This window comes from Zalophus californianus, chromosome 13 (assembly GCF_009762305.2).
Source record: "Zalophus californianus isolate mZalCal1 chromosome 13, mZalCal1.pri.v2, whole genome shotgun sequence".
NCBI lineage: Eukaryota > Metazoa > Chordata > Mammalia > Carnivora > Otariidae > Zalophus > Zalophus californianus.
In genome coordinates this window covers 38,160,336-38,172,640 of record NC_045607.1, presented here as the reverse complement: position 1 = coordinate 38,172,640, position 12,305 = coordinate 38,160,336, and the positions used below count along the sequence as shown (strand labels likewise).

General features: G+C 47.0%; 1 protein-coding gene across 2 annotated transcripts in view; it reads right to left on the bottom strand.

Moving 5' to 3' along the window:
- Positions 1–717: 717 nt before the first annotated feature.
- B4GALT1 (beta-1,4-galactosyltransferase 1) overlaps positions 718–12,305 on the bottom strand; it is a 53,252-nt gene continuing 41,664 nt past the window's right edge. Inside the window, exons 3-6 of one of the 2 annotated variants that reach the window (XM_027614841.2) lie at positions 9,078–9,265; positions 6,450–6,572; positions 3,883–3,987; positions 718–3,662 (exon numbers count right to left, since the gene is read on the bottom strand). In XM_027614841.2, the coding sequence (XP_027470642.1) occupies positions 3,530–3,662; positions 3,883–3,987; positions 6,450–6,572; positions 9,078–9,265 (549 nt within the window). In that variant the 3' untranslated portion in view covers positions 718–3,529. The remainder of the gene's footprint in view (positions 3,663–3,882; positions 3,988–6,449; positions 6,573–9,077; positions 9,266–12,305) is intronic. The other variant, XR_004819510.1, reaches the window with a different exon arrangement.

The following is a 12,305-nucleotide window of genomic DNA, read 5'->3' as shown; positions in this document are numbered from 1 at the left end:
ATCACAAGGATGGGTGGGGACAGCCAGATGGCACTGTGGGGGCTGTGAAGTGCTGCCCTTCCTGCTCCCGTTGCCCAGTTGGTCCCACATTCCCAGCTCCATCAGCCTGGAGAGCAGGGGTGACCCCTCCTGCACCCTGGTTTCCTTGGACACATTTCTTCCAGATGCCAATTCAATCCAGCCAGCACGTAAGAGGTTGCTGGTGCCTGATCCTGGGGGCAATGAGGAGGAGGCACCCGGGGTACATACTGCCTCAGATCCTTGAGTCACAGCTAAGACCCTGGAGAATATTTACATTTCCTGGGACCGACAAGAAATCTTATTTTGTAGAATACCCATTCAAGTTACACTGAGAACACCTTGTGGAAATGGCTCTGGGGACGATCTCAGAACTACCCCAGCATTTGTTGACTATGGCAGAATGTGGCCCGAGACTTGCTAGGAAGAATGTTATTTTGATGTGGCACCAGCTACTCTGTATGTAGTAAGTGCCTGTGAGGCGCCAGTCAGTATGTTAGACACAAGCCTCAAAAACAGCAGATCCCAGTGAGGTGGGCGGAGCACAGTCAGGTGAGATCCCCCCCCACACACACAAGGAGGGGGCACAGGTGGCAGACCTTTGCTTTCCTCTGATCCTCCCAGCAGTCAGTCCCAATCATTTCCCTCCAGCCCTGGGAGAGCCCAAACCCCGGAAATCAGAAAAGAAACCACCTGAGATTACAAAGATAAGGTCATTTATTCACGTTATATTACTGGATTTTAAAGACAAAAATACAGTTGTTTTGAACACCAAGGTCAGACACACACACGGCCCCCTGCCCACTTACAATGATAAATCCATACATTTGCATACATGGGAAATCAAAACACACAACAGGTCTCTAGGACAGGAAAGCTGCCGTCCTGGCTGAGTGGGGCACCCCACGCCCAGCCCTGAGGTCGGCAGACACCCTGCCCAGACTGAGAGCCAGCGCCAGCATTTCCTTTACCCTCTTGTGCCACTGCCGCCCTCTTTCCCAAAGTCCACTTTACAGGGTCACCAGCAACAGGATGGACAGAAACAGAGAAAAGACGCAGCATACAACAACTTCATGGTGACAACTTCCAGGTGAAGGAAATGCTCCCTAACCCTCAGCGAAAACAGGACCTGTAGCATCTTAGGAACCACGCAAGCATGTGGGCCTAACCTTGGGCCCAAGTGGGCCCCCTGAGAGCACCAGAAGGTCAGCAAATGGGCAACAGGTGAAGCGGGATTTCCCTTGGTTCTGAGAATGAACCACATACTTGACTATTCCAATGGAACGTAAAGGGACAGGAAAACAAACAAACAAAAGTCAGAATTTTCTTTAAGAGTAAAGTAAAAAGAAATTATCACCCAGGGTATTTGTCTCCTTTCTTTTAAGGCACTTTGGAAAAGTCAGGATCTGGGGACAGAAAGAGCGGTCTTCATTCTTTGCATTTCCCAAAACTCCCTCTTAGTGCGGTCATTCTTGGTTCCACTGACATCGCTGTTCAGGAATGGGGAACTGAGAGAAAGAATACTTTTTGCATAGCCCAGCTGCTGCTGCAGCAGAAAATAATTTTTAATCAATACAAAGGCTTCTGGAAAAAGAACCATGTGAGCATCCTTAAAGGCACAGGGACGACTGGGGCTGGGCACCATCTCAGCCTCCACACTAGGGGCTGGTTCCCAGGAGGTCAGGGTGGGGCTCCAGGCTGCCACCAGCTGAAGGGTCAACCCTGGGATTAGACAGCTGAATCTTTTGCCCTTAGCCCAGCCAGGCTGGACGTGGCAAGGGTGCCCAGTGGTAGGAATGCCCTTGTGCATCTTGTCCCAGGGAGGCTAAACCTCTCCCAGCAGAGATGGGTTTGGAGACGACACCCCTGTGGATCAGCCTCCCTGGAGTGGGAGCACCTGCTAAAAACCTGAGGGGGATGGGAGGCTTTAGGCACCAGAGTGGTTGTGGGGGAGTGTGGGAGGGTTCAGCTCAACTTCTTTCTAGATGACTAATTAAAAGGCACATTCATGCTGGAGAATGAATAGTTTGTTTGACCCTGAGTGCCACAGGCAAGTTTTAGGGAACAGGCAAGAGGCGAAGGAACAAAAAACGGGGAGGAAGGAAGGAGAAAGCCAAAAAAAAAAAAAAAGCGGGGGGGGGGGCCGGTGGGAGGAGACCGGGTCCTGCAAGGTAAGCCAGACAGTGTGGCCACCACAGCCAAGGAGGTGGGCCCCAGACTCCACAGGGGCCAGAACAGTGATTTCCTCCCCCTCCCCAGACTCACGGGGCCAGTCAACAACCTGATGGCTGTCATTTACAACTCCACAGCCTAGGGCCCTAGCGGAAGGTCCCAGGGTGGGCTGGAAGAGGGGTGGAGGTTCCCTCCCACCTGGGGAGGGGAGGGAGGTGGGGAGCTTTGTCTAGCAAGCCTAAGCTTTTGCCTCCCCCAGAGGTCTAGCAGGATAACTCTGACCAGGGAGGCCTTACCCTCAAAGGGCCTAAAGGTGATTCTGCTCTTCACAAAACCTGGCCTGCTGACTAAATCAGAGGTCCATTCATGGCCAGTACAGCATTCATTAGTTTTTCCCCTAAAAAATGCTCAATCCCCTCCCCACATTTAAAACACCACAATAAAAATACATAAGAAATTCAAGTTTATATAGCATGCTCAGAAAAATAAATTGCCATGATTTAACACTAAATAGCTAGGCAAATCTGGATCAACACAAAATCAAGCTAGATCATAATTAGAACCCGATTTGTTCTTTCTTTAAAATACTACAAACTGCTTTTTTTTTAAAAAAAAAAAGTCTTTACATTCAGAAATCAGACAATCTGGAGAAAGGCCACTGAATGTGAGAACACCCAAGGCTGCCTTGTTCTTAGTGTCACCAAGAACACTAATGCTGCCTTGGAATTCACACATTAGCAGGGCAAAAGGTCCAAGGCTCAAGTTTTAAAATCCTTTTGCTACAAAAAGACACACACGCGCACACACACAGTGATTGTAGTAGTTGCATACCACTAAAAGGTGGGGAAGGGGTAAAATGAGAATGGTTGAGACTGTGTTTGTCTGTTAAAATATGCAAACAAAAAACATCACACCAATCTGATTTCAGCAGCACTCTCCGATTTTTCATAAAGTAATAATACCACAATTTAAAGCGAAATTCTTACCTATTTCAAAACAAATTAGCAGTTTATCACTGGGAATGAGTCCCACAGTCACCAAATTTTGGGCTGCGTACTGATTCTTTGGGGTGACACTGTGAACATGCCAAGAATCCCCCAAAGGCTGATGGTTTCTACATTTACAAATACCTTGTAGAGCTAAGAAGTCACATGCCGAGCCAAGTTGGGGGCAAAATGTCCCACTCATCCTGGTCATCTGGAAAGGCATCTGAATGATGAATGAAGGGGGCCTATCACTCCGATTGTTAAGAATGAAAGGGACCAGCCCAGCAGATTGGCAGGGACACAGAGCAAAGGTCCCTGGTCATTTTCAGGTCTCTTATTAGTGTACCGAAATGCTAGCTCGGTGTCCCGATGTCCACTGTGATTTTGGTATACAATGGGTTTCTCTCTATGTCCAACACCTTGTAAGTGAGTGTGTTCAAACCATCCGAGAGCATGGTCTCCTTTGTATGTGCAATTCGGTCAAACCTACAGGGAAAAGATAGGCAAAGGGTTGGTGTCAAAACAGAAATCTTAAGAAAAAAGCATTAAACATTTGTCCTTCATCACATGCCCACCTACTCTACCAGTCCCCTGGACAGAACCCTCCCTCTCCCTCAAGGCATGGAGCCCTCTCCAGAGCCTCATTCCTGCGGCCTCCCCCCGTCTGAAAGGAGAAAGAAGGAATGTAAATGAACAAAGAACACACCTCTGGGGATTGGGTTCATTTTTCTTGTCTCTTGAGTGGCGGATCATCCGACACTTGCCAACCACAGCATTTGGGCGAGATACGGACATACCTTTAAAAACTAATCTGCGAGGAGTAAAAGGACAATTCATCATTGCACAGCTGCCATAAGACTTGGCTCCAAAAGCCCCGGCTGCAAGACTTGTGCTCCATCCACCATCTTGTTTACTGTTCTCACTCAACCCATTCCCCGGCCACTGGGGTACTGGACCAAACACAAACTAAGTCCCCAGGTCCATTTACCACAGGTTCTGTAGTCTGTGTTGGTGACTGTTCTGGGCCAGGCACTGGGGGTGTCTGCCCTCATAGAACTTAAAGTGCACACTTAGAACACAGGACCATCAGTGTCAGGATGGAGGCAAGGAGCGGAGGTAGGGTTGAGCACTTGAGGAGAAGCCACTCATTTTCCCTGAGCAAGACCAGGGGGATGCCTGGGTGGCTCAGTTGTTAAGCATCTGTCTTCAGCTCGGGTCACGATCTCAGGGTCCTGGGATCGAGTCCCACATCGGACTCCCTGCTCAGCAGGGGGCCTGCTTCTCCCTCTCCCGCTCCCCCTGCTTGTGTTCCTGCTCCATCTCTCTCTCTGTCACATAAATAAATAAATAATAAATAAATAAATAAATAAAAAAGACTAGGCAGAGCCAGTTGTGAAGATGAAGGGGTGCTAGAGCATTTCGGGCACCCAGGGCAGCTGAGGCAAAGGCAGAGAGACAGAGCAAACACAGGGTCCTCAGGGAGCAACACAAACTTCTGGGGACTTGTGGACAGAGTCTGGAGTAGGAAGTGGTCAGAGATGAGGCTGGAAAGAAGGGTGAAGGCTACATGATGGAAGCCTTCCCAGAGCTTTATAGCAGCTTTATAGCATGCCAGCGATCAGTGCCGGTGTCTGAAAGGGACATAATATACAGTTCCCCAAAAATGTTTGGCCAAAGGCAAGTCTCTCTGATAAGCACCATAAGGATAGAGAGCAGAGAAAAAGACAAGAGGCAGCCAGAACAGGATGGAAGATTCTGTGTAGGTCTGGGGGAAAGGAATGAGGGCCAAAGCCAAAGCCTTGACAGCAGCAGTTCAAGTTAGTTAAGAGGCAGGCCTGGCTGGTCCTGGATGACTCAAAGGTTTCTTATGGCCTCGGCTCCCCTGGTCCTGATCTCGTGCCTCACACACAGCGAGCAGGTGCATAAGACACACCTTTATCTTTCAAGAAAGCTGCTCCACAAATCACTCTGCCTTCTAGTCCCTCCACCCTCAGGGCTCCCTCCCCACTAACCCTCTACACCACTCAGATCTGTGGCATCACATTGGCCCTGAATGCCATCCCATGGGCCCCGTTTGCCCAGGTGGTGCTGTGGAAGAAATTGTATAATCTGTCTGGACCCCCTATCCGGGGCTTCAGTGGCCTCCCCACCGGGCCTGCAGGACACAGTGCTCTGTATGCTGAAGGTGCTTGATCATCAATCTGCATCCGCTCCAACTCTGATTTCTCCCAGGCCGATAGTAAAGACTTGAGTCTATGACAGGTTCTCGCACCAAGCTAAATGTGACTGCCTTGGGTGCTGCCCAGACACACACCTTTTGGGAATGGATCAAATAATGTACTCCAATTCAGGAATGTGCTAGGGTTTATTCTGATATCAAGCTCAGTGACAAGCTCAGACTAGCTCCCAGAGGGAGAAGGCACTTCTTATCCATGGCCGGCAGGGTTGAAGTCTCCATGGCCAGGGAGAACTGGGCAGAATGTGGTTTCAAATGCCATTAGAATTTTTTTTTACCCTCTGCAATGACAACCCCCATGATAAAGGCTTACCAGCTTATAAGGAGCCCTTGGGGTGTGGGTGGGGCGGGGCTGGCAGTGGAGAGATGGTCGTGGGGAAGGGGCTGTTCACAGAAGTTCATTATACTACTCAGTCCTCTTTCACGTATGTTAAAAGTGTTCCAGAATAAACAAATAACATAGAGATTCTGTAAAGGAACTTAGGATCCCGCCCAAAGAAACTTATTTCATAATCAAACGGGACCACAATGAAATGCCGAATTTTTGCAAAGCACACATGTTTACTTCTTCAGGACAAAACAGCATGTGGTATAAATCAAAGTAAACTCAACCCTTCACTTGGTTTTCATTTTGCATGTTCCAAGGCTAATGCAAAAATCACAGAAGCTAATCTTCCTAAAGACATTCTTCAGCACCTATGGTACTTACTGCGGTGCACACTTAAGAATGTGGGCCAAGGGTTGCTTGGGTGGCTCAGTCGGTTAAGCATCTGGCTTCGGCTCAGGTCATGATCCCAGGGTCCTGGGATTGAGTCCCTCATCAGCCTCCCTGCTCAGGGGAGAGCCTGCTTCTCCCTCTGCCTGCCACTCTCCCTGCTTGTACTCTCTCTCTGATAAATAAATAAAATCTTAAAAAAAAAAAAAAGAATGTGGGCCAAGTGGGGACTGTATCCCACCTGAGGAGCAATCCTTGCAGAATAACCAGGCGCTGAGTGAAAGGAGACAGAGAAGAAAGAGATCTAAGTTGTGACCGTTACCTGTTAAAAATGTCATCATCTTCACCTCCCCAGCCCCAGTAGTTATTAGGAAATCCATTGATGGTGAGAAACTGTTGTTTACTTAGAGCAGAGACACCTCCAAAATACTGAACGTAAGGCAGGCTGGGGGAGAAACACACACACAAAGACCAGTGGTTAGGTAAGTCTTGACTTTTCAAAATAAAGCATGCTCAAAGCATAAACCCTTCTAGTGTTATATTTATTCTCTGGGACTTCTTAATTGGGGATTTATGAGGGTTTTCTTTGTTTTGTTTTTCTATCAGACTCAGATGATCCTAGAGAAGACACAGATATCAAAAAGTAGAATCTTGCTCTAAGAATACTGTGTTGCTTCTGTGGTTACCTGGAAAATTAGTCAGTGACAAAAGCATAAGCCCACTTCTTGTGCCCCGTTCAGGAATCTGCTTTTCCATATGTCCTGCTCCTGCATGGGAAATCTTTATCCAGGACGTCCTAGAAACTGAGATTGGGGTAAAGCCTCCCTGTGCCCACCTGGTTATGCCCTCCCTTCCCACCCTCAGCCCATCTACCAGTCCAACTTTCATTCTTCACAGGCATACTGGTTTCAACACTGACCCCAACAGTCAAAACAGTATTTCTGAAAATCTGCTCAAATAACATTTTCTAGAAAATTTCTACCACATCCTGACTTAGCAAAATGTGTAAGGGTGAATCTATTTTGACATGTTTTCAAGCAGTAGGGCATCTGGACTCTCATCTTTCCACACCTTTTGGTATTTTACTATTTCAACAGTGATGAAATGTTAAGATTCAGGTCACGTCCAGAAGCCTGGCAAAGGCTTTCCCGTGGGGCCTTTAAAGCCTGTGGTTTTTGTGATGACCTTGTGTGCAGCACCAAACTACACTAGGGCTCTTACTGGAATCCAAAGTGACTAAAAATACATCACATAGATTAAAGAAAACTCTTAAGTCGGACTTCGAGGGGGAAGTCAGCCAAACCATACAGAACATATGAAAGAAAAAGGTGCAATTATTATTTTCAAAATACATTCAGAACATCTGACTGTGAGTCTCCACAAAGATCCCTGGGGGCCTGCTTCACTGAGTCAAAGGTAATCTATCTGTAATTAGGTGTCATCACTTAGCTGCCCAGTCACCCACCGTTGGGCATACCTCACACTACAGTCTGTGCCTGATTACAAGGGAGGGTTTGAAGCAGGTGGCCAAGCCAATAAGGTTTCTCCCAATCAGTGTTTATACAAAAAGGACTCTTGGTGACCTCACAGGAAAGTACATGCCGAGATGGTGAGATTCGGTTTCGCCGTCTGTGTTGGTTTCTCTGACCAACCGCCTGTCCCCCAAGTCTGACTGGTTCTGGGTAAAACAGGCATGGTGCTGTGGCAAAGAATGAAGGCATCACCACCATGCTTCAAGGGGGGGATGTGGAGGGGGCAGGGTTTGAGCCTGTGTATCTCAAAGAGAAGAAGATACACAAACAGGGAGGTAGGGAGGGTGGAGGGTGGAGGGTGGAGGGTGGAGGGTGGAGGGTGGAGGGTGGAGGGTGGAGGGTGGAGGGTGATGTTTACAGCCAAATTCTCCCCTCCTTAAGACAGCAATTTAGGCGCTGGTCTGGGGGAAGGACTTCACAGCATCCCTATTTTCTTTTCTTTTCTTTTCTTTTTAATTAAGTAGGCTCCGTGGCCAACGTAGGGCTTGAACTCACGGCCCCGACATTGAGAGGCACATGCTCTACCAAATGAGCCAGCCAGGTGCCCCTTAGCATCCCTGTTTTCATCTCCCAGGCCTCATTCCCCCAGCAAGAGAGGATAGAAAGAAATTATGGGAATAAAATGAGTCTGAAAGACAGCATCTGTATCTAAACCAAGGGACTGCTGGTCAGCACAGGCCTGCCACACTGGGGTAGTGAGCCTAAGCCAGGGATGCCCAGCACACAGCTTCCTGGAACTTCAGGCTGACTTAAAGCAGTGAGGGAAGGGTCAGTTTACTCAACTAATAGGTGATTTAAAACAATTTTATGTTAATATAAACATGGATAATTATGGAACAAAATGCAGATTTATTTTTTTAAGATTAAAAAAAAAAAAGGACTACAAGGTTATTTTCCACCTATAACAATATGCTTTGGATTATACCGCTGCCCTTGGGGACAGGCATCAGTTGGCCTCCTCAATAGGGGCATTTTGATGGAAATGTCTGGGTCCCAATGTCCAGACATAAGCCTGTGTTTTGCAGGAAAACAGTATCATGTTCTTTCTTAATTAAGTACCAAGGTACATCTGCTAAGGTACCCAAACCCAAGAATTTACTGGGGGGAAATGATTCCAATTTGCTTCCCAAACTGGGTGGAGGGGGAGGGGATAGAAGCAAGGAAATACAGCATCTGTTTGGAGCCTCCAGGCTAGAACCATCCCAAACACAAACACTCTTCTTGCCTGGATGTGCAGGGATATGAGTGTTTCTGAATTTTCATGTTCCTCCTCAAACTGTAACTGACTCTGGCCTTAAAAAGCACCCTATTCTCAGGGGAAGGATTCTCCTCTGGAACCTCAAGAGAGACTCCGGGGCTGGCAGAGCTGCATTTCCTAGTCGTCAGGTTTTCCATAGCTTCTGGTGGATATCTCTTACCTAAATCCAAACTTATCCATGGCCACAGAGATGTGCCGTGGCTGTGAGAAACACCTGTAGGCGTTGTGGTCGTTCATTGGAATGAGGTCCACATCGCTAAACACAAAGCAGTTGTAGTCATAGTCCTTCAAGGCCTCTTGAAAGCCAATGTTGAGGAGTTTAGCACGGTTGAACATGGTTTCTCCAGCCTGGGGCAGAAACAGAAGAAGTGCTATCAGATATCGTGAGGCCCCTGAACGGAACACTCACACGGACTGGTCACCTGCCGACTACATGTGATCCTTAGTCCACTCATTTTTTTCTGCTCTCACTTTACAAATCAATACCAAATGGCATGCCCTGCATCAGCATTCCCTCTTCGAGGAATTGAATTATCACGTAGGACTTGCAAATATGCAAAAATGAACTTGCTCACCGTGGGATTTTTATCACAGCAAAAGACTGCAAACAATGCCATAAGCATTGCTAAGGAACTGGTTAAATAATTTATGTAACATCCACATAATTGGGATAGAGTTGTTAAAAAAATAAGGAAGCTCTTAAAGGAAATGATTTTCAAGACAGTATTGTTAGGTGAAAAAGCATTTAAACATGTGTGTCATATATTTAATATACTTTATTTAGACTAACTCCCATAAAGATAGCCAGGAAACTGGTACCTATGGACTTTACACTTCTTCCCTCTTTGTATGGCTGATTATGGGTCTATTGTATGCCTTCGCAGGTATCTGTCATTAAACTAGGTACCAGAAGGGGCGCCTGGGTGGCTAAGTCGTTAAGCATCTGCCTTTGGCTCAGGTCATGATCCCAGGGTCCTGGGATGGAGCCCCGCATCGGGCTCCCTGCTCCACGGGAAGCCTGCTTCTCCCTCTCCCACTCCCCCTGCTTGTGTTCCCTCTCTCGCTGTGTCTCTGTCAAATAAATAAATAAAATCTTAAAAAAAAAAAAAACAAAACTAGGTACCAGAGAAATATGGTGAACCCAAGTCAGTCTCTGCTCTCATTGTGTTCACAACGTAGGGTAGGAAGCTGTGTGACACACGCTATGATAGAAACAGAGTGTATGAGAGAGAAGAAGACACCTGCTTCAGGATGCCAACCACTGGGTCCCGAAGCACCAAGTCTGTTGGTGCAAAGGTACTTCATATTTTATTTACTTATTTTCAGCCCCCCCACTAGAATATAAACTCAATGAAAGCTGGAATTTTTAACTTTTTATTCACCCAATGCCTAGAACACTGCCTGGCATACTATAAGAGCTCAATAAATAACTGCTGGATGGATGGATGGATGGATGGATGATGGATGGATGGATAAGTAGACCAAGGGATGGGTTTCAACAAACAATGGTAGATGACAATTCTGGGAAGCTTCAACCAAAGGGCTCCCTCAGGGTCACCACCAAGAGTCTCTGCTCTTAACCACAGCCCCAGGTTAGGAAGGACAGTAACAGCATCCACACTGCCACCTAGCAGTCCACAAGCCCTTCCATACGCGTACTCTCATCCCGGCCAGAATCCTCCCAACAATGCCATGAAGAAACTAAGGTACAAAAGTGACACAGCTGGTGCTGGACCCAACACTCTGAAATCCTCATTTAGTGCTCTCCCAATATCTCTTGGGATCAACAAAATCAGGGCCTTCAACTTTGGTGGAAAGTATATCTCCCAAGGGTCTGCAGTGGCTATACAATCTCAAAGGTGGGATCCCCAACATCCTCTCTCTAGGCCCCGAAGAAAGGATTTGGAAACTGGTGCTCTATAGGCTGCCTGTGCGAGTACAGAGCATATGGACGGTGCCACAGCTGCCCAACTCAGGTGGGTGACTCAGAGAAACGAACCACTTAAGAAACACAAGTATCAGGAAGTCAGCCAAGAGAATAGTGAATGAATTAAGGAAACATTTTATATAAGAACTCCTTTCTTCAGCCCATGACAAAGCTTTCTAATCATACATGGTGAAAGGAGAAGGCTGAGCCCAATGGCACACACTGTGTTCTTTAGTTGTACCCACCAGTTAAGAGTCATTCAGAATCCTGCCTTCAGCTAATTCTCTGTAAGTCTTGAGGTGAAAAGAAGTTTAAAGTTTAGAAACCAGATATGAAAACTATAAAGGTGTTGTAATTACTATTATTACAACACACTGCTAAAGTTCTTTGGGAGATGTGACATGCAAGGCATAGGATAAGTGTTTTACATGCTTTTAAACATCTCAACAATCCTGTAACAACCTTCATCCCAAACCAGACTTACTTCATTCTTCCCAGACCCATCTCCCTTCTGGCAGTTCGGAGAGAGATCTGCACCTGGTACTTTCCATCTTGCTCCTCTAGCCCCGTGAAGACCCTAAGAGTTAGCTTTCTCTGAATATTTTCAAACACAATGCAGCCCCACTGATCACTTTTCCAACAAGTGAAAGGGTGTTCCAACAAAGCCTTTTCACACCCAGGTAGTAGACTCCCTGAGGGTGGCCACCCAATACTCCCTTCTCTTGGTACATTCTCTAATAACAGGGGCAGGGAGCTCTTGATGGCTATGCCCAAACCAAAGGGCCTGGCCTGCTAGCTATGACTGTTTGAACTAAGCAGATGTCTGACTGAGACTATACTAAGCATTTTTCCTCTCCCAGGAACTGCCAATTTGGAACCATGAATGGGCACCTCTGGCACCACACCCCAAGAACAATGGTAGCCTAGAGGAGAAACCCAAGGAGCAGATCTATCCTATCCTTTTCCCTACTTGTGGCATAATAGTTCCTTCAACTCAATAAGGCACTTCAGTGTCTGGTCCACAGTTAAAATTAGTCAGCCAGTTTTCTAAAATAGCCTGCACTGTATATCACTCCTCTCATCCTGGCTCCACCTCTGTGATTCTGGGAGAGGGAAAAGGTGGGGTACATTCTTGCAGGTGTAATTTCCTACTGGGGCCCTTAGGAACATCAGAGCAGCAGAATGGTAGATAAGGAAAGTCTGTGTCTTCCCCTTCCACCCCTGGGATTATAGAAAAGTTAACTCTAGGCTTCTTTGGGTGAAATGGTGTAACACCTTGGGTAACTTTCTTGATAAGAAAGACAGGCCCTAGCAAGCCTGTCAACCCCCACCACTAACTTCCTCTCCAGGGGGTGGGAAGACATCCAGCCTTCATTCCTGCCTCTTCTCAATGGACACATGCATCCAGTGTGTCTGCTACTTCCTTCCCTCAGGTAAATATTTATCAAGCACCACTACTGT